At 46.6% G+C, this 21785-nt stretch overlaps 1 protein-coding gene across 1 annotated transcript; it reads left to right on the forward strand.

Annotated features, from left to right (window-relative positions):
* Window positions 1-1476: 1476 nt before the first annotated feature.
* On the forward strand, window positions 1477-20609 carry rrp12 (ribosomal RNA processing 12 homolog). The gene is made up of 34 exons (XM_069188843.1): window positions 1477-1747; window positions 2733-2956; window positions 4226-4309; window positions 4700-4776; window positions 5995-6100; window positions 6777-6893; window positions 7255-7393; window positions 7615-7742; window positions 7952-8050; window positions 8262-8353; window positions 8482-8593; window positions 8845-8945; window positions 9032-9146; window positions 9413-9555; window positions 11162-11283; window positions 11613-11677; window positions 12090-12252; window positions 12631-12785; window positions 13003-13070; window positions 13358-13451; window positions 13684-13842; window positions 13938-14018; window positions 14259-14364; window positions 14733-14840; window positions 15120-15277; window positions 15518-15609; window positions 15857-16015; window positions 16441-16604; window positions 16924-17034; window positions 18184-18233; window positions 18926-19004; window positions 19388-19455; window positions 19880-19962; window positions 20096-20609. The coding sequence occupies exons 1-34, from the start codon at window positions 1609-1611 to the stop codon at window positions 20196-20198; spliced, it is 3864 nt and encodes a 1287-aa protein (XP_069044944.1). The 5' UTR covers window positions 1477-1608; the 3' UTR covers window positions 20199-20609.
* The last annotated feature ends 1176 nt before the right edge of the window (window positions 20610-21785 follow it).

Below are 21785 nucleotides of genomic sequence, written 5' to 3' on the forward strand. Positions count from 1 at the left end.
TGTCTTGCCCAGACTTGAATAGTTTGCAGGTTGTGAGAAGATGGAGGTGAAGGTTTACAAATTTGCCTATTTTAAGTTATTCCTAACTGAAAATGTATAACAAGCATTGGAGATGTTTATTGTTGGGCAACCATCCATTGTCTGAAAATTGCTTATTCCCGGTAAGGCACATAGCAACTTAGAGCCTGTTCCAGAACCACAGGATGCAAGATGGGCCTATTCCCTAGACCCAACACTAATTAAACTAGCCATTAAGACATTTAAATGAAGAGCTCCCAATACTGCACTATTAAACCCCTTGCATCCTTGTGGAAAAAGGGAGACATTGCAGTTCTCTGCTTCCTCACAGATCTTATGTCCTGGGCTAGATTTCAGAGTGAGTTTTACGCTTAGCTATTCTAAATCTTTGTGGTCGTGATGAAGGTGTCCTGTCCAGCCTGAAAGTAATCCACTCCTCTATGCTCTGCCTTGCATCCCAAGCTTGAAGGATTGTCTCTAGTTTCCTGAGCCTGTGCGTGTGGTTCCTGCTGAGCGTGTGATTTCTCATACATGAATGTATTTAAGAACTATACATCATCAGAAAGCTGTGCCATCAAAATACTAGCTCCAATACAGAACATGACATTAGAAAACATCTGAAGTTGGAATAACTGTCTGATCCCAAATGTGTGTAGTGATTCAAATAGTAATTTGTTTAGTCATGGAGGAACGGCTGGTAGTCAGAATAACTCAAAATTACAATACTAGGCTGCAAAAGGACAAGTGGTTTTTAGTTTTTGTAAGATATCTTGCTCATTCTGAACAGGTGCAAAAGATCCCATTATTTCATCTAAATAATATAAGTAAAGGAGTAAGGACTGGTTTCATGTCTGGTTTGCACTAGACCCGGACTGGTTTGTGTAAGGGCTTAAAGGAATATGGTACACTGGCAGCCTGGAGGAACTGGACCTTTTGTAGTCTTGAACACAGGTCCATGAGGAAATCAATGTTCAAAGGCGCTGACAAAGTCAACCCAGTGGACGTCTTCAGAATCAACAGTGAAAGATGAACCAGGGGACACAAGTGGAAATTATGGGGAAGTGCACTTAAAGCTGAGAACGGGGGGCAGCTCTTTTACTTCAAGGGGTAAAAGAAAAGCGCTATGTAAGTGTAAGGATGGTTTATTTAAAGGTTTGTGGGAGTAATTAGGAAACGGTAGGAATGAATTCATCTGCTCATTACCTGCTCACTACCAGATGGACTAGTTTGGTAAAACGAACTGGTACTGTTTTTACTGCATGTTTTTAAGTCCGTTTTTTTCTGGTGCGAATCAGGATTTCTAAGTGTATTAATCTACTGATATGAGGATAAAATATTTAGAGTCCCGTTTTTTGTCCATTATGATATACAGTTGTTAAATCGGTTTCAAAAAGACACTTGCTGTGCCTACAGAAATCACTGTAGGCTAACCTAGTACTGTACTGCAGGCTGCTCCACCTTGTGGAGGGAGATGTGTGGGTCTGCTGGCGCCTGCCTGAATCCCCCCATGTGACGCCGGTCGATACACAGGCGACTCGGTGATCTCTTCAAAAATTCAGCAGTTCTTGTGTGCGGAGTTCGCCGAACAAGATGGTGAAGTCGGGGAAGCTTCGGTCTGGAACCGCACAGAAGCTGAAGCGATGGAAAAAGGGCCACAGCAGTGATTCAAATCCGGAGACACGGCGCTATCGGCAGGCGGCGAGAAGCCGGTTCTTTAGCCGGCCTTCAGGTGAGGATCCCGCAGTCTGACGCGCAGGATAGGTCGGGGCTTTCCGGCCTGCCTGTGGAAAACACGTGGGTACACGGTCGTAACCCAGGGTGGAAATTACTGTGAAATCTGCTGTTTTGTCAACGTAGTGTTTTTCAGAATTGGGACCTGTGTATTACATGTACTGTGCTGGAGCTAAATGAAGAGTGAGATAACATGTCATAAACTTAAAATCTTAGATAAACTCTCGAACGTAAGTCGCAAACTTATAAATATCGCTAAATATATGACAGTCTCGTATCTACAAATATCGTTTGCTTCCTTTACCTTAAACGATACACGCTTGTTCTGCTTTGGAATAGAGATCATTGGTAATTTTAGTTCTCATCGGCAACACCACGTGTGTATTTAAAGAGACAACGACTACCAAGTTTGTCCTGGCAGCCAGTTCAATCGACTGCTGGCTGCCTTGTGCCACACATTGTCATCAAAACTGACTTCGTTTGAATATCCAATCTCTTAGGACGGAAAACGTCAGTATAATGTGTTGGACGATTTTGCTCGTAGATCAGTGAGCTTTAAATTTTAGTGGAAAAAAAATCGAAGCGTGGACTTCATCCCAGAATTATTTACATGAAATAAAACAAATAGTCTGATTTATAGGGACCAGGGAAAGTATTGTTTTCAGCTGAACCTATTCAGTGCATCAGACTTTAAAAAAAAATACTTGATGATTTAAAAGCTTTAAGAAGTAATTGGATTATAAACAGTACAGTAGGGTACAACAGCAGAGTCCCGCCTGGGGTTTGAACCCACTTCAAGTTACAAGTCCAGCACCCTAACCCTGCTCCACACTGCTGCCCCTTCACAGCGCTTCATCGAGTGAATGATGCAAGTGCGTCCCCCCATTTTTTTCTCCAGGTTGATCCTGGGGCCTGTTTCCAAAACTAAGCGTTCCCTCCTTTGCGGGCCGCTCGGCTGGGCTCTTTTTGTTTTTGTTTCCCAGAAAACAGTGACCTGACCGTCGATGCCCTCAAGCTGCACAATGAGCTGCAGGTGGGGGCCCTGGAGAGGCAGGAGGGCGGCTCCGACCGTGCCTGCTCGGCGGAAGGCCCCGCGCTCTCCGAGAGGACCTCCGGCACGTTCCTCAGCGGCCTGTCTGACTGCTCCAACGTCACCTTCAGCAAAGTGCAGCGCTTCTGGGAGTCCAATTCTGCTGCTCACAAGGAGGTTGGTACCTCCGGGACAGGCGGGGGGGGGGCAGCTACAGCCCCCAAGAACGGACGGCCGCTCTGATTTTCGTTTCCGCTCTGGTTTGAGTGGATCACAAGTCGTGTCGCCTGTTTTTAAGGTCTGAACCAGTAGCCATTAAAAGTGCCTTTAAAATCTGCCAGATTCTAGCCCTCAGGGACTGGAGGTGCCCATTAAAAACTTCAGAGCCCTCGCATAACGATGTATCGTAATTGAATGTAATGGCTCTGGTTGGGATCATTGTCTTCAGTGATCTCGGGGTTTTCAGCAGAGCTCTGTGTCTCACCCTGTGCGCTGGGGGCTGCTGGTCCCCCTGACCGCTGCTCTCCTCGGCTTGTGAATTCGGGTCCCGTCTCCCTCCTGCCTCTGCTGGGCTGGCAAACAGGCTGGACAGCTTGACTCGCAGTCGCTTCCGGGCCTGCAGTGTAACAGTGCACAGTGAGGGGAACAGCCGTCTCTCCTCTTCACTTTGCTGGGAGACTTGCAGTGCAACTTAAGTTACCGTTTCATGCTTTTAACATGTTTCAATAACACCCCCTCTCCCCTGGGACACCTGATCTCCATGGGCTCTCTAAAGCGCTGGTGTGGCGCCAGTCCCACAACCTGTCTGGTACTACTGCCTCTAGAGAAGGAAGGCAGAAGCCGGTTGAGTAGCTTGCCCCGGGTTCGAGCCTGTGCCCTGTCACTAGCAGACTGTGCCAAAGATTCCCCGCGCGGCAGAAGACAGCTGGCTGAGCGCTCTTTGTATCGCATGCTCGGTTATTCTCAATTGGCGAGTTCTAGTAGTTGTTTTGTTATCCTACTAAAGGGAGATCGTTGATGAGAGGTGTAGTAGTGGTGGGTCAATTGCTATCCAGTACACTAGAAATGAGCTGGCTGTTGTGTGCTGTTAGTCACATGAGCAGAGCACGAGTGGGAGAAAAACTGCTGCTCTCCGAGAACGTCACCGATGACAAGGATTCCTCATGATCGCATCTTCCTCACTGGTGCCTACCCCCCCATTTTCAATAGAATTTATCTCTTGCATTCGAGGGTTTCAGCTTTTTCAGGAGTGTGTCCCTTTTCTAACTTGGCATTCAACTGTAAGTTTAAAACCATTTTAGTGGTATGTCAGACGGTTTCTCATATTTACTCATCTGCCTGCAGAGTGATCCCAGACTTATCTATTTTCACAAGTGAGGTAGTGCAGGAAGCGTTGGGTTTGTGTGAGGTCGTCTGTGTTCAGCGTGTCCCTGGTCTGTTTTCCAGATCTGCGCGGTACTGGCTGCGGTGACGGAGGTGATCCGCGCTCAGGGTGGGAAGGAGACGGAGACGGAGTATTTTGCTGCTTTGGTGAGACGTGGACCTGCTTTGTGCCCTTGTGTACTGGAAGGACACTGTGTATTGATGATGCAGAAATCCTCTGTCCTGGCTATCAATTATTAACAGTTCACGTTACCTCTGATGATTACGTTTGTTGTGCCCAAAACAAACATAATATAACACTCACCTTTAAAGTGACCCAATTCACTGGTACTGCTGGTATTCACTGGTACAGCTGATGAGGCCCAAAAGCAATTCCTGCACAGGTTATATGTGTTTATTGCTATCAAGGGGTGGGGTTGAAAAGATACTTTGCCTCCATCTCTATTGTGCAGGTTTAGTAAGTCATGGGTAGACAACTGGGAGCGCCCCATGTGCTACTGGGTGTTAGAAATGGCTGTTGCTCTGTCTCTCTGCTAGATGACCACCCTCGAGACTGTGGAATCCAGCGAGTCTGTGGGAGCTGTGGCTTACCTCCTAAATCTGGTCTTGAAGCGGTAAGAACCTCTCTCCTCTGTGGGGCTGAACTGCAAACGGAAAAACATTTAGAATCTCCCGGTTTGGAATCGTTAGTGAATCACTCGATCTGGTGGGCAGGCTGATGTGTGTGACGTGTGGCCTTACAGGAGATTAAACATGAATTGCAGGAGTGCTAGCAGTCACTGACAACACTGTGAGCTCACGGCAGAGTCGATATTTTGCTTGGAGGAGTGCTAGCAGTCGCTGATGACATTGTAAGCTCACAGCAAAGTCAGTATTTTGATTGGAGGACACTGTGAGCTCACAGCAGAGTCGATATCGATTGGAGGAGTGCTAGCAGTCACTGATGACACTGTGAGCTCACAGCGGAGTCAATATTTTGATTGGAGGAGTGCTAGCAGTCAGTGATGACGCCTTTAAGTCTCAGGCATGGCATTTCACTGGAGTTGCAAGTGCAGCCCTGTGGGGCTCAAGCTCACCAGACCCTTGCTCTGCTCGGCCATTAGCATTGTCCTCATCAGCAGAAGTTAAATAATTCCTCCCAGCCTGAACCCTGGGTAGGGGATTTGTGTGACTCTACCTGGCTTGTTTACCGTTCCTTATAAAAGTTACGTGCATTCATTAAAATGGGAATGGTTAAGGTTCAATGCTAAGTTGGGCACACAAAGCAAATATGCTGATGTTTACCATTGTAGCAGAGTGACCACTTGACTTTAAAAACCTGACAGGGTTGTTAATGGTTTCTAAAAACAGTGATCCCATTAACACATTTAATAACTTTGAATTCAGGATTTTGTACCTCCTACCGGCACTCTTCTCTTCAGACCTTGTGGGAAGGCATGGGACAGCGTGAACTGACTGCTTGCAGTCAGAACTGCTTTCTTGCGCTGTTCTGGTTTGAATGCTGCAGTTGTGTCGCTTGAAGTGGCCGAGGGTTGTTCTGTGATTCTCTCGTTGAAGATCCAAGAGAGTTTGCACATGGATCGTTCTTCCTCTAGCACTTTCGGTTTGTTCAGCTGCTGCAGGTTTTGCACATTTACAGCCTTGGGAGCATTGTAAATCCCGAGAATAAAATTGTAACTTCAGATACACTTAGCCTGTTGTTCACTTAATTATGTTGTTGCGTAGTGTTTACTGACAATAAGGTAAAGAGTAGCGTTTCCGTGTGTGTTTGTGGGAAAACTAAAAGCCTCACCAAGTTTGTTAACATTGAGAATTTGTCTTTTTCTTTTCAGAGTGCCAAGCCCCGTCTTAATCAAGAAGTTTTCCGACACATCTAAAGTGTTCATGAGCATCATGTCCACACACGCCAGCAAGGAGTCCCCCTCTGCCCTGCGCTGGGTGAGCCGAGCGTGAGGATGGCGTTCGGGCCTCTTGCCAGTTCATTCCCCTGCATGAGCTTCCTACTCGGGATATCATTCAGGAAAATACAAGGGGCACGGGTGGCGCTTTTCACAGAAAAGCTGTTTAATAATCCTGCTGATGTCCGTTAATGTGCATCTTTTTGGAGCTGGATTGGCTAATGTTGCGTGTCTTCCGTAACCTGCGTCTGCTAGTGCTGCTGTACGTTTTAGTTGAACACATTGTCTTATCCTGGGGGACTTACATTTGCATACATTCGGCACATTAAATGGACATACAGAAATCAGAAGCAAAGAAAAACAATTACAGGCTTCCAGTATATTCGCGTGTTGGCTTATTTGGAGGAATGCATAAAGACATGTGGCTGGTAAGGGAGTTAGAAAGGTCAAGCCTAGGGGGAGAATTCAGTCTCCCGACATAAAGTTCTTGACCGATAATTCCATACGCAGGATAGATTATGAGTGATGTAGGGTTACATGAAAAGCAAAGTGTTTTTACACACTCTGAGCTTTTTCATCTTGATTTTACCCTAGACTTTCCATCAGTACAGCAGCGGCTCTATTTGAACAAAAGCGTGGCTAGTCAGTTGGCGTTTTTGACTCCATATCAACTGTGTCAAGGTATTCATCGCTGTTTCTCCCCCTCCCCCTCGCAGGTCGTGTCTTGCCTGGCCACCTTGCTGCGGAAACAGGACCTGTCCGTGTGGAGTTACCCCAGCACGGTGCAGGTGTACCATGGGCTGCTGAGCTTCTGTGTGCACTCCAAACCAAAGGTGCCCCTCTGCCCGTCCGGCCCCCTCCACAGCAGCCTCCCTTCCCCTGTTAGAACTCCTGCAGACAAGCGTTACGGAGCTTTCCGGTTACCAGCACTTCAGTATAAATACTTTCGTTTGATATCTGACATGCTTTTACAGCGCGTCACACAGATGATACCTTTCACTTTCCTTGATTTCTGTCCGCCGAACCAACGTGTGCCAGAGTCCGGGGTCTGGAAGCTGGTGAAATATCTCAGGTTTCCCGACTCTCGGAGAGGGTAAACCTGTGCACCTTCTCCTCGGGCCTTGTGCCCTGGGCAGTACCAGGCCCAGACCAGGCCTTGGCTTCCCAGGAGCTCATGCCCGGCCTCTGTTGCAGGTGCGGAAAGCGGCCCAGCACGGCGTCTGCTCCGTGCTGAAGGGCAGCGACTTCATGTTCTCCGAAAGCGCTCCCGCGTACCACCCCGCAGCTCTGTCCACCGCGAAGTTCTGCATCAAGGAGATGGAGGAGGCTGGTGGTGAGTGTGTACACAGACCAGCGCGGACTGCGTTTCCGAGTCCGTCTTGTGCGTGATTGCTTTGCCGTTTCGTTCTGAGTGTTTGAGCCCCTGTGCGATAAAGAGTCGAGGACGTGTGCAACTGTGGTTTGTAACTCCGGGAAGGCCGCAGTGTGCGAATGTGAGCCCTCTTGTTCTGAACTTGTGGGCTTGAAGGGGTTTGTGTTTATTTCTTGTTGCAGGCAGTAAGGAGGACACCACAACCCTTCATGTCCTGGGGTTCCTGAAGGACCTGCTGCCCTGCTTCCCCGTCAGTGCCGTAAAGTCCTGCTGTGAGACACTGCTGCGGGTGATGACCCTGAGCCACGTGGTGAGGCCTTGTTTCTCCCTCTCTGTGCCCTTGGCGGGGGGCCGTGGTGACGTCATGTGCTTAGCAGTCGTTCATTGGAGGTTTTTAAGGGCTAGCTTGTCTGAAGTAAAAATAGGTTGATGCCGGGAATAAAAAGGTGTTTGTCTGGTCTTGTAAAAAAACTTGTTTGCCCCAAGAATAACAGCCTTCATTTTTACATTTTTATTAAGCTGGTGACAGCCGGTGCCATGCAAGCCTTTCATAAGCTCTTCAGTGCCAAGCCAAACCCCACCACACTGTCTGCCGAGCTCAACGCTCAGATAATCACGGTAAGAAAGATACTGACCCATCCCTGCATAAAGTAAACTGGAATGTTTCCAGTTGGACTGGGTTACTGTCAGGCCTTTTATTTTAAGCGCTTTGAGAAGCCACCTTTAAAGGCGCTATATAAAATAAAGTTGATTATTATTATTATTATTATTATTATTATTATTATTATTATTCTGGGGTATGATTGTGTGGTTTGTTTCCTCATCACAGGCACTGTATGACTACCTTCCCAGTGAAAATGACCTTCAGCCCCTGTTGGCCTGGCTGGCTGTCATGGAGAAAGCACACATGCACTTGTCTAGGTAGGCCCCTCACAAATCAAAGAGTGAGCAGAGGAATTGGTGGCTGCGTGAAAGAGGCCCTTACACCTGCCTCCCAGAGGGCGGGGGACTTTCTCCTCAGTGACCCCCCCGTGATCCTGTCTCCGCAGCTTGCAGAGTTCCCTGTGTCTGGGCCACCTGCCCCGCCTCTTCTCCACGGCCATGAGCTGCTTCCTCTCGCCGCACGCCCAGGTCGTCTCCACGGCGGCACAGACCCTGAAGGTTAATGTAGACGCGTTCGTTCTTCTTTCGTGATCCCTTGTCCTCTGGACCTTTTAGCTGAGCCCTTGGCCGACCGCGAGGTTTCGATGTGATGAATTTAAACAATGAATCGCGAGTGTCAAACCTCACGGTTGCCAACTCGGTTCACAGAATCGGGCCTATTTGAACGAGCCTCCCCTGCTTGTTCTGATAGAGGACAATCTTGGGCCGAAGGTGAGCTATCGCGCCGTGTTTTCTTTCTTGATCTGCAGGCCTTGCTGAGTGAGTGCGTTGCCCCCTGCATGGCCGACGTAGGAAGCATCTCGTCCGCGGCTGCCACCGGGCAGGCCTCGTACGTCTGCAGGATGTTGCAGTAAGTTCCTCTGCCCGCTCGCAGTGCCGCCATGGCCCGCCCTGGTGGCGCTGCTCTCTCAGCCCTGTCCTTGCCCTGTTCTCCAGCGCGGTGGAGGACGGCCTTACATACCGCTTCCACTCCTCCTGGCCCTTCGTGCTGCAGGTGCTGGGCGCTTTCTACAAGGTGGCTGGGAAGCAGGCTCATCCCATCATGATGAAGGTGAGTCGGAGCCGGGCGTCGGCATGCTTTTGAGTCCCCGGTGGCAAGATCACCAAAGATCAAAACTTTTCTTCGCCCCTGCAATGTGTTGTATCAAGTCGCCTATTGACAAGTGTGACTTTATTCCACAGATACTTTACTTGCTAAAATATAACATGAAATTGAATACAAACGTTGAATATATAAATCCTGATGTAGAAGAAATTGCCATTTAAATGTTGCTGTGGCTCTGTAGTGGTCTATCCTAGTGTGTCTCTTTCCCCCAGAGCCTGCAGTCTCTGTGTGACCTGCGCGCCACCCCACACTTCCCTTTCACTGGGGAGCTGGACCTGGCTGTGGGCGCCGCGGTGGAGAGCATGGGGCCCGAGGTCATCCTGAGAGCCATCCCGCTGCAGATGGGTGGCAAGCAGTGAGTCAGGGTGACGGGAGTGATGAGCTGGCTGGGGTGTTGAGTAATTACAGATCAATGGCACACAGTGAATCGGAGTGATGGGCTGGGGTGTTGAGTAATTACAGATCAATGGCACACAGTGAGTCGGGGTGATGGGCTGGGGTGTTGAGTAATTACAGATCAATGGCTCACAGTAAATCGGAGTGATGGGCTGGGGTGTTCAGTAATTACAGATCAATGGCACACAGTGAGTCGGGGTGATGGGCTGGGGTGTTGTGTAATTACAGATCAATGGCACATAGTGAATCGGAGTGATGGGCTGGGGTGTTCAGTAATTACAGATCAATGGCACACAGTGAGTCGGGGTGTTCAATAACTGTGCAGCTCGATGGCTCACAGTGAGTTGGGGTGACAGGAGTGGATGGCTGGGGTGTTCAGAGTGAGCCAAAGCGCTGCTGCTGTTCCCATGTTCCCCCTAAGGTTTTTTTTTTGATACAGTGTGGATAACATACAATTTTTTAGTCAGACTACAAAATTGAAAGCTGCATCAAAAACGCAAATCGCTATTTCAGACATAGGTATTTTAATGTAGCGATACAAAGATTATGCAAGGCAGGCATAGGCCTTCAATGTGGCATATGAGAGCAGTGTTTTTTATATTGATTGTTTGCCAGGAGAACGTTTGGTACCTATTGCTTTTTTATAACTGAAGAACATTACATGATTAAAATTCAAGAAATGAAATGTGGTGGATCCAATAAAAAAGAACATTGTTCTTTTTTTTTAAGACCTACATAACAAAAGATATTTTAAAGAGGGCATCGAAAGCAGCGGAATGTCCTGAGAAACTCTTGAGAGCAGCACATCACGATCGCCAGCAAGTAGCAGTCCAATAGAGCAGGAACAACAGGTGTCTTTGTGTAAAACAGTACATCGTGATGGTGATTATCACAGGGTCATGGTTTTTTTTTAAATTCTGCAAAGCTGTTCAAAAAAAAAAAGAGCATTAGCATGGGTAGCATGCCAGCAACAGAATGAAAAGCAGATGACTTGAAGAAACGGAGCTTCAGAAGATCACTGATATAAGGTCTCTCTTATTTCATACATATTAGCTGCTAAACTTAATTCTCCATCCACTCTTTCTTCTTCATGACCGTTTGCACGTCCTCCCATCAGTTCAGAGCTGCCCCAGTGTGGGTGTTTGTGTGTTAATCAGTTGATAATTGTATCAGTGCCGTGGGTATGTCAGCAGGCTAGATTGATTTTGCGGGGCAGAGTAAGATGGACAGAAACGATCCGTCTGCATTGAATAGAAATCGTGCCGACTTACACAGGGTGTTAATGTTTTCGCCACTGTGGCAGCTGAACCGCACTGCAAAACCTTTTACTTGTGGCGACATCGTGGCAAACAGCTGGCAGGATCGCGGCGAAGGGCTGCAACTCTTTTCCCTTCGTTGTTCCCTCTGCCAAGTCCCTGCTTTGCCTTCATATCTTCTACTGATAAATAGCCCTGTTTTCTGTTTAAAAGCCTTGAGTTATGTTCGTTTTTTATACCCTGTGAAACCGTGAATATTAAGTATAAAAAAAAGTAGCCCATAATCACTAAACCCGTGGTGTGTTTTAGCGATGATCTGGAGTTTCCTCGCAGCTGGTTGATCCCCGTGATCAGGGATCACGTCAGAAACACTGAACTGGCTTTCTTCAGTTCCTACTTCCTACCGTTGGCTGCCACTTTCAAACAAAGAGGTAAGACTTTTTACCGGCGTAATGCAACTGTGGAAGTTAAAGAGAAGTCGTTTTTCTCATTAATTGAAGTCGTTTCGTTTTTTGTTACTTGCGGGCTGCAAAAATAACCAGGCCTACAGGCTTGGGCGCGTGCTGCCGTGAAGCTGCTGTACTCAGTAAATTCCGAGACCTGTAATTGCATAGTGTGTCGTTTGGTGAACCATAATGTTTATTACATCCAGCGTAGATTCCAAAGCATTACGCGAGCAGAATTATTGAGGCCTTTGGGAAGACGCAACATAGCCCTGTGGTGGCTCCCAGCCTGTGCAAGCCCAGTGTGTTTGTTTCAGCGGACGAGTTGGATCAGGCTGGACGGAAGCTGGAATCCAGGGTGTACCAGACTCTCCAGCTGCAGGTAAGAGGGGGTTTGATGAATCATTGTAATTCAGCATGAGCGCTGAAGACCAAGTATCTAATCTGCTTAATCAAAACAGTCATTATCTGAGTAAAAAATAGATTTGGCACAAACACCTTTTCTGTTTTCGGTCTTTGTTAATAAAAAAACATCTTCAGTGTGCAAAGTATCATTGCTGTGGTGCCATATCTGCAGTTCTTTTGTATTTCGCCTTTGAGCCATTTATGTTTTTCTACACTAGTAACTACCTGTGTCTTGGCCCGATTTGAAAAACAGTAACAGGGTGAAATGGGGGACCAAGTCTGTTCTTACTGGAAATATTCTAGTTTGCCACTAAAAAATGCTCCTCTTTAACCCTCTTTTTGTGAGTTTTCCCCAGTTTTTGATCTCCGGTGTTCCTGTTCCGTGACAGATCTGGACCATGCTGCCTGGATTCTGCACACACCCCACTGACCTGACCAGCTCCTTTAAGGGCATCGCACGGACTCTGGGCATGGCCATCAGCGAGAGACCCGACCTGAGACCGACCATCTGCCAGGCCCTCCGAACGCTTATCAACAAGAGCTGTGAAAAAGGTCAGAGGTGCAGGGTGGGCAGGGAGCGCTGGGATAGGGTCCTACTTGTGAAAAACAACCGTCAATAGCCAGACAGTGTTGTTTGACAGACTTAGTAAATAGTTTATTTGCAGGTCACATCAATTTGTGTTGATGTTGAGAAACTGAAGAGACGCCGGTACAATTTTTCCCCATCTACAAACTTAAGAGCATTGCCTGTCTAATTAATTTATTAAGGAATGAATAGTTTGTCCTTAATGAAAATAGAGTTAGGTGTTGAGAATTCAAATTTTGCCCAGTCCAAAAAAGTTTTTTTTTTTTAATATAATTGCTTTGGTATGTTAACATAGTTCAGGCGCATTGAATATTCACAGTTTTAACTTTTTTTTCCCCCTGAAGAAGAGGACCGTGCCGAAGTCGGCCGCTTTGCGAAGAATTTCCTGCCCATCCTGTTCAACGTGTACAGCCAGCAGCCTGTTGCCGGGGAGAGCACCCCCCTGAGGATGCCCATGTTGGACACCATCAAGGTCTACCTGACCGTCACGGACCAGCAGGTGAGCTGTGCCTGGGCCTTCTGAGTATGAGTGTTTATTCCACTCCTTGTACTGCTGGCAGGATGGAGGAGTGCAAAACTCCTGTTTATCTTTGTTCACACAATGGTCAATTATGACAAGCAAGACGTGCTGAGAGCCTCCATCTTTCGTGTCTTGTCTATTTGTGTGGTATGCATCGTGCCTTTCGAATGTGATCCTCTGACCTCTCTTTCCACAGCTGGTTTGTACCTTCCTTCAGAAAGCCGTAGAGAAACTGAATACTCCAGAGTGCACTGAGTTCACCAGGTGAGATTAAGTTTCTTCTGATTGTCAATGTGAAATTCTTCAGTAGTTAAGTCAAACAGGCGTTGTTTCAGAACTATTCCTTGAACTGCCCTCTTTCTCTTGGTTAATATTAAATGTAAATGAGCTCCACTTCATGAAAATCACCGCCTACACTGGCGATTTGTCTGTGTTTCTAACAGGCAGACGGTGCTACTCTCAGTTCCATGTTTGCATGCTGAATGTGTCTTTGGTGTTAGCGCCCTGTTGGTGACCTGTGCCTTATGTGTGATCTGCTCCTCTTTCTGCAGGCTCTCTGTGATGGACTTGATCGTGGTCATGGCCCCCTGTGTGGACGAGGCCACAATGAGCCAAACCTACGAGATCATAAGACCCTGTTTGGAGGTGAAGCTTCATTTCTCTTCCACTGGAGTATTTTAAGTACAGTGTGACATGGTTAAACACCTGTATGTTCAGAACAGAATGATTTTTAGTGTAAAGATTTTTGAATGAAGTATTGACTTCACTGTGCTGTGTCAGGGAAGGTGGTGAATGTGAGTGTTAGGGCGTACGGAGGCTATGGACAGGAGTGTTCCAGGCGTGCTGCCTGTTGACCGAGTGCTCTCCCTGTGTGTAGAGTAAGGATCCTGGAGTGCAGAAGAAAGCTTACCGTGTCCTGGAAGAGATGTGCGGAGGGGAGAGGGAGTCCTGCCGGCAGTTTGTCCTGACCAACCTGGAGCAGCTGAAGCAGACGCTGTTGGGGTCCCTGAAGAGCGCCTCCTCGCCGGCCAAACGGGTGAGCCCCCCCCCCTCCCCTCGCCAAAGCGCGCTGCTCTTCTCTGCCGCCAGGTGCGAGCACCAACCTAACCGTGTTGCCCCTGCCTCCTGCAGCCCAGACTGAAGTGTCTGATCCACGTTGTGAAGCAGCTGAACCTGGAACACGGCGACTTCATCGCAGCTCTGCTTCCAGAGGTAACGGCAGACGGCCTGCTGATGGCTTCCGCCTCTTCTCGCTGAGCGCGGCGCGCGTGGGACACTTCTTTCCCCGCTGGCTGTCAGTCTCTTCCCTCAAATTCACATTTGGAGGATTTTCAAGAGCTGTGTTTTCACAGAGAAGGCTTAAAAACTGAAACAGTCGGAACTCACTTTGTAATCTCTCCACTTTGTATTTGCCCAAGTGACTGTTTTGTCGTGACGTGTTTTCTGCCTTAGGTAATAATCTGCACCAAAGAGGTGTCTGTGGGAGCACGCAGGAATGCATATACCTTGCTGGTGGAAATCGGTCAGGCGTATATTCGTTTCTGTGACAGTGCAAATGGTAAGTCTGGAGGACCTGTGTGTGCGAGTGCTCCTCTGTGGATGAGTGTTCAGAGCTTGTACCTAGTTTGCGGTTTTCAATGATCATTTTCTTTCACCTTGACCGTCTCGTGTTTAACCTGTTTTGTACCGATAACCGCTGTTTTAGCATCTGGATGAATAACGAGTGCTTGAGTGTATATGCTTGAACGTTATTTTTACAGTAAAGGACTCATAAAGATTTAACATAAGTGCTAGAATATGAGTGGAGCTAGGGAGCAATTTGGAGTGTGATAGCCGTTTCAGGAAATGGAGCTAATAATATTCCCAGTGATGGCTGTTAGGAGAAGGAGCAGCTGTGTGAACTGTTTTGGCTGGTCTGTGTTCCAGAGGCCATGGAGCAGTATCTGGGGATGGTCTATGCCGGACTCACTGGCTCGGTCACCATGATTGCTTGTACCGTGCTTGCGCTGACCAGGCTGGTCTTTGAGTTTAAAGGTAACGACGCCATTCTCGGCAGGCTTTCCTGCCACACGTTTTACTGACGGCAAATGCCTGATTCAACAAATCAGACTTTATCCTGTGTCCATTACCCGTTTGTCCCAGCTCATGATGTATGACAGAAATGATAAAGTCCCAAGAATGTTAGTTTTAAATGTCATAATTCTGTGTGTGAAAGCCTTAAACAGAACAGAACGCGTGGCGAAAGTGAGACTGTGCGAGAGAGAATTGTTTAATTATTGGGCTGATGTGAGCATTATCGTCCTCTCCCTGTAGATCACATGGACGTGTCGGTCATGGAGCAGCTGCTGCAGAACGTGTGCCTCCTCCTCAGCTCCAGGACACGCGAGGTGGTGAAGGCGGCTCTGGGCTTCATCAAGGTCATCCTCTTCATCATGGACCCCAAAGTCCTGGCCGGCCATGTGACCGTGATGGTGAGTGAGAGGTGGTGGACAGAGTGTAGAAATCTCCAGGACACTCACTAGTCAAGTCACTTACACAAGCTGAGGTTTGGGCCAGCATGAACAGATGTTGGATATTTTTAGATAGACCTTTGGCAGCACCTCTGCAGTGATCAGGGCTGTGGCACTCGCCGTTGAATTTAATTTTGGGTTTTTGGAGAAGGTGCACAACAGTCAGGAATGATCTGTTGATGTTTTTGGCCTTTTTTTAAGATGGAAGGGATTGGAAACATTAAAGACGATGTCCGGAGGCATTTCAGGAATAAGCTGAAGAACATTTTCACTAAATTCATCCGAAAGTTTGGGTAAGGCGATAACTTATTTGTTATCTATGTAACATGTTGAGAATTTACTGATTCTTTATGTTTAATTGCTCATCTGAATATTGTACTCCATTCTTCTAAGAAGAGATGTAAGTTGCCTACTGGAGCGATTTAATGATCATGTTTCCATTTTGAGGATGGTCTTGTTGCTTCAGCCAGTTTTGTAAATAAGGCCTCTAAGGGGGATGATGCTGTTTGCTGTCCTGAAGGAGCCCGTTTCTGTCTGCAGGTTTGAACTTGTGAAGAGCATGGTGCCGGAGGAGCATCAAAAGGTACTGGGGAACATCCGCAAAACAGAGGCCAGGAACAAGAGGCGCAAGCTCCTGCAGCAGGCAGATAAAGCTGGCTCGGAGAGTGAGGAGGAGACCCCCAAGGTCAAGGGAGACAGGTACGGCCGAGCCCCTCATTCCAAGGGCTTTGCAAATTAATGAGAGTTGGGGGGGGGGTGGGGGCATCCCCAAAATGATTTTGATAGCCCAACTCGTTATCGGGCCAAAAGAAAGTGAAAGATTAGAATTTCAATTGATTTTTTTTATGTAGATTCTCATTGATTGTTTTTTGGTGACTCTTGAGAAAACCTTTTCAAATAAGCTTGCCAAATACAGAGACGTGCCTTTGTACTTCGTCCAAGTCCCTCGCTATCTCGGGCAAGACAGAAGTGTCGGTCGGCAAGTCAGTCTTGTGCCTTTTGGCAGTGTCAGGTGTGTTTAATGCCTGATGTGGTTTAGGAGGTTTCACGGCAGAAGCTGCTGAAGAGGTGACATTCTGAAGACTTCATCCTGGCAGCTGACTCTTGACTCTTGGTTTCTGCAGTATTGAGGAGATCCTGGCGGATTCGGAGTCGGAGGATGAGGACACGAAGCCGGAGCGAGGTGGGAAGAAAGCCCTGCGAAAGAAGGGTCGGGCCTGGCTGAAAGAGGGGGAGTCTGATGAGCCCCTCAACTTCCTCGATCCCCAAGTCTCCCAGAGAGTGCTCGGTAAGTGCTTCTTGCACAGTAGCTGGTCTTCACACTTCACACTTTATTGGGTGCTCATTGTAAACGAGCGTTCTGTAACATAAATGCAGAAAACAGAGTCTTCACCATTGACCAAAAGCCAATAAAACTAGACCAAACCAGTAATCCCGGGCTGTTTGCATGTCCTTAAGAAGCTGGGCACACCGCATCTTTCTACATGTTCCAGTTGTATTTGTGAGAAAGGTGTTTCACTCTTGGAAAGTTCAGGGTTACTGTTATAAGGGAACACAATGTGAGAAATTCATTTTTTTCCATTATGGCTCTATGATCACCACTATAGCTACAAACCCGGACGTGAAGAAGAGATTGAAGGTCCAGCATGGCTTCAAAGTGACGTCGGACGGCAGGCTGATTATCAGAGAAGATGGAGACGAGGACAAAGATGTTAAAGGTAAGGAGGAGTGGACGATGAAATACTCACGTTGTTACACAGTTCATAAACACCTTGACCAAGAAGAGTCACTTTGTTTATTTTTCTTTCCCTCTGCTTTCAGCTCGTACTGACACAGACACTCTCAAAGATGTAACATTTGATTTGAAAATTAATTGGAGTGGTTTTATTATTATTTTTGTCTATTTTTTGTCTCTACAGTTAAAAGTGGGGAAAAGGTTATTGTTGTTGGATTCCCATAGGGCTAAAACTTGTCTTCTTTTATAGTATATTTACTAATGATTGTAAGATACAGCAAACTCTTACAGACAAGTTTTTTTTTTGACAATGCAGCCTTTGTCAGCTTGTTAAGGGTATCAGAATATCATTACGAAAAAATGTTTTTTTTTTCTGAATGGTGTTATAAGTTTTCTTGGGAGTTATTTTTGAAGCTAAAGATCTCCTCATTGTACTACATCTCCAACCCACTGTAAATAGTCCAGACTGTGGAGATTGTTGATGATTACAAGTATTAAACAATGGTGATAGAAAGGAAATAGGGAAAGTTTTGTGTAGCAAATTACTTAAAAGACTGACACCTTTTTTGTAAAGAAATTTAGCTTCTTGAAGGTGGACAGTATTATTTTAACACATTTCTGTAAATATTTTATTGAAAGAATGTCTTAATGTACTGCTTAACCTGTTGGTTTGGTTATATCAGCAGTGCAAAATTTTAATAGGCTTGGGAAAATAGTTATCATTAGCAGTAAGGGTATAATGATTAGCAGGATCATTTATAGTAATCACCTCCCTCTAAATTCCTCTGTTTAGAAGCAGAATGTTCTAAAGAAGGACAACAGCATAGTACAGTTTGTGGCGAACCCCCTCCACTGTGAATCTGAACCACTGCCATTTGGGAGACGCCTCTGTGCCCCCACAGGGAAGCAGGTGTAGGAAAGTGTTCATCCCCTCTGAAATTTCATTTCTGAATTATGTAAATAATGATTTCGTTAAATTATCCATTTCTGAAATGTCGTGTGGCCTGACTTCCTTGTTGGTTGGGGTTGTGTCGTTGTGTGGGACTCGGGCGATAATCAAGTTTGAACAAGAGTATGGTACTGTGTTAGTGTCTGCCAGGTCATCCTGTACTGATTTCCGTTCATCTTTCAGGTGAAAACAAGGAAATGGATGATGTTCTAGAGGAAGCAGGAGTCAAAAGTGTGAGTATAGCTGATATTTTTTGCTTATTTTACTTGATGAGGGATGGTCATTTAATGTGAGATAAAATAAGAAAAAGTAATGTGAACTAGTCCTGGCAGAGCACCCTCTCAGAGGATAGAACTTGAAAGGTTTGTTTCAACTTTACTGAGAAAGTAGGAGGGTTTACTGCAGTCGGACAGTTTCTTGTATGGTTTTGCGTCTTACCCATCCGGTTGGAGACCGGCAGCGACTCCTGTACCGTACGGGGAGAACGAGGAGTGCCAGACCACATCTCCTGCCCTGCCGTCAGTGGGTGCTCACCCATCAAGCCATTCCTCTCATGATACATTGCCAGCTCCAGGTTGGCACCAGTTGGAGAAGCACGGGGTTCACGAGTAACTTGAGCCCTTAACCCCAGTCCCGACCCGAGCGATGGGCATTGCCACTTGGGAAAAACCTGCTTGCAGCGGGACAGTGACGGGACCTGTACTGGAGAGGCCATACCAGGTGGTAGCAGGGCCTTTTCCAGCCGGGCTCTGGGAGTCCCAGCCTTGTATTTCACACACTGAGGTTTGGACATCGAGGAGCACAGTGGGAAATCCACCCAACGGGATGGGTGGGCCAAACGGCCTCCTCTCGTTTGTAGCCGTTCTCACGGGAAGTGTTTACCACTTACTGACGAGATGTTTTTTGTTTCCCTTTTTCTGGACAGAAAAAAGCTCAGAAGAGAAAGTTTCAACGTGACGACTTTGACGAAGATATGGAGTTGGAGCCACAGTTGCAGTACAAAGGTACTGAAGTTGTTCAGGTGGACAGGCAGACTCAGTGGGGCCCGAAGACAGAATGGGTCACTCCTGCTGTGTTTCTGTACCTTTCTGACTGCTCTGATGTCGGGCACATTTCTTCACTCTAAATCTTTTTTCTGCTAAACATTAACGTGTTATTTGCAAAATAAATAGTAGAAATGACATTAATGAAAAAGCTAATTAGCAAGCTAGATAAAGCTTTTTTCCCCACCACAAGAGGAGCTGGTTTTCAGAAGTCTTTGGAAAGGAACACATAAAGAGCACAGCAATGTTTTGTAGGTGGGGTTCAACCCCGACCTTTAAGGTTTCTTTCCTTTCCTGTCCGAGTCATGTCTTTGAGTTAATTTGCCATTTTTTTTGTCCTGTAGCTGGTGGCTCAGGGATCCATAGACCACTGTCTGGGAAAGAGGAATTTGGCAAAGAGTACAAATCCAAGGTGAGACCACTTTCCCTGTCCATTACTCATATACCGCCCTCGCACATTTCCCCCAGACGACCACCAGATCCTCTTGCATAATAAATTAACATCCAGTCCAATTAAAAAGTAAAAACAAATAAAATAAAAAGCTCAGAACTCATACAATTTACCAGAAAACCCAGAACAAGCACGCAGCTTCACTTGGAGGTTTGTGCACATGTTAAAGATGTGTTTGACTTTTCAGTGGAATAGTGTATTTTCAATGTGCATTTACGGTTTTTGTGTCTTGGGGAAAATGTGGCCTGTGGGAGTCGACTTCAGTCGCCCTTTGATCTTTAATATAAGATGTGGTTTTCCTTCGGCTGTTATTAAACGAAAGTGTTTTCACGCCCTCCTCCTCCTATATCAATGCAGAAATCGCCTCTGTGGTTTTGTGTTTCAGAGTGGTAAAGGTGACGTGAAGAAGAAAGGCAAGCACGATCCCTACACCTACATCCCTCTGAAGAAAGCGCAGCTGAACCGCAGGTATGGGAGAGAGCTGCCAGAGCAGGGCGCGGGAGGCTGGCAGGGCATGTCTTCAGTTGGCACAACTCGGGCAGTCTCGGGTTGTTCATGACAGGTCCAAAGCCTGTAAGGGGTGTTTTTCTTGTGTCTGCAGGAAGAAGGCGAAGCTGCAGGGCCAGTTCAAGGGGCTGGTGCGAGGAGCCCGGAAGGGGGCGCAGTCGGGGAAGAGGATGCAGAGGAGTAAAAGGAAGGCGTGACCCCTGCCCAGGGGCCTAGTTTAATGCCCTTTCTGGAGGTCCCCGCTGGGTTCCGTTAGCCCTGTGTGCTGTGCCAGCCTGACCGGGGTCATCTCCCAGCTGGCAAGCTCCAGCCTGGGTCTCTTCTTGTCTGCTGGGCACTCCTCTGCCCCCACTGCAGTGGGTGTTGCAGTGCATGCAGGGCAGTATCCCCTTTCTTTCCCCCTTTTCCCACTGTTGAACAGCTGTGAAGACTCACAGAGTGCCTTTAGTATTGCAGTGTGTGAATGCAGTTACTCACCAATACCAAGTCCATGTCGCACACTTCATTTGTAAAAATACTTGTGTGTCTAAAGATGGGAGTTCCTCTCGCTGTAATAAAGATTGTGTGCAATGGACATTATTTATTAATCATTAAAGTAGAATGCAGGATTTTCTGGATATTAATTGAAAATGCCACACTTTTGTGATTTTTTTTGGTGTATCTTGTACAGTAAATTTTAAAAACTGTTAATTTGGGTAAAGAGCCCTTGACAATGGACGGGTGAACAGGCCGCCCACTTGGGCAAGCTCAGTCTAGTTTTAAGTCTGTTTTTGGTCTTTTACTCAGTTAATGCTTCACCCTATTAATGCTATTATAGGATGGCCCATTATTGGAAGGCACTTCAGAGGTTCTTGTGGAAACGCATTTTTCCAGCAGCTCCATGAAAGACAATGAGTTGTTCAACAGGATAAAATTTTATGTTTAGAACCTTTGTCCAGTCATCCAGAGTTATCTGCTTGGCGTTTTCACTTTACAGCTGCATAACTTCGGTATATTATTGAGCTACAGTTTGGGAAATAATCCGGTTGAACTTTGCTTGGTAAGCAAGAGCCTGTTATCCCAAAGCATGCAGCCATTGTTAAAGCAGCATACCGGAGACTCATAACCTGCGCGTGGCTGTATGCAACAGTCTTGAAGAGCGGACGGGCTGCAGTGTTCATCTCCATCTCCACCATTAACTGGTGACATAATGTTTACCTCTAGAGGGCAGTATGCACAAGCAAAACAGCCTGGACTGAATCAGGGTATTAATGGAACTTTCCAGTTAAGCCATAGCAGTGATCTGTAGCAAGCACATAACTCAATAATCTGGAAGAGTCTTCATACTGTCGTGCAAGGGCTTCATATTAGTGCTTGGCACTGCCAGGGTGCCTACCACGGCGAACAGTCCCACCCTGGTTTCATCTTCTCCTTTTTATTCCGTTCACATTGTCTGTCCTGCGTCTGAGAAAACATGTTTGGGGAATTTGTGCGCCATTTCCTGTTTTACAGGAATACGAGATGTATGCATATTGGAAATACCCCTTCTTCTCAGACATTTTATCATTAATCAGTTCTTCCATTTGTCAAAAAAGTAAGCCATTTATTTTAAGTGGTTTTGGTTATTTTTAACTTCTGTGGGTTAGGTTACCACATTCATGTGTCTTTGAAGTGACATTGTACTTGCATTTTATATACAGTACACAATTCATAAGAGCTTGAAGATTTTGAACAGGACTTCAGCTATTTAAGTATTAGTGTCACATCAGGGACAGATGTCACTAGTCCATCTGGGGGAGATTGTC

Source organism: Lepisosteus oculatus, chromosome 4 (assembly GCF_040954835.1).
Source record: "Lepisosteus oculatus isolate fLepOcu1 chromosome 4, fLepOcu1.hap2, whole genome shotgun sequence".
Classification (NCBI taxonomy): Eukaryota; Metazoa; Chordata; class Actinopteri; order Semionotiformes; family Lepisosteidae; genus Lepisosteus; species Lepisosteus oculatus.

Excerpts from the sequence above, each read along its gene's own strand:
- rrp12 (XM_069188843.1), top strand. The coding sequence starts at position 1,609 with ATGGTGAAGTCGGGGAAGCTTCGGTCTGGAACCGCACAGAAGCTGAAG. Across the intron at positions 11,678-12,089 it reads ACCAGACTCTCCAGCTGCAG|ATCTGGACCATGCTGCCTGG; the intron begins GTAAGAGGGGGT and ends GTTCCGTGACAG. Across the intron at positions 13,843-13,937 it reads CCTCCTCGCCGGCCAAACGG|CCCAGACTGAAGTGTCTGAT; the intron begins GTGAGCCCCCCC and ends TGCCTCCTGCAG.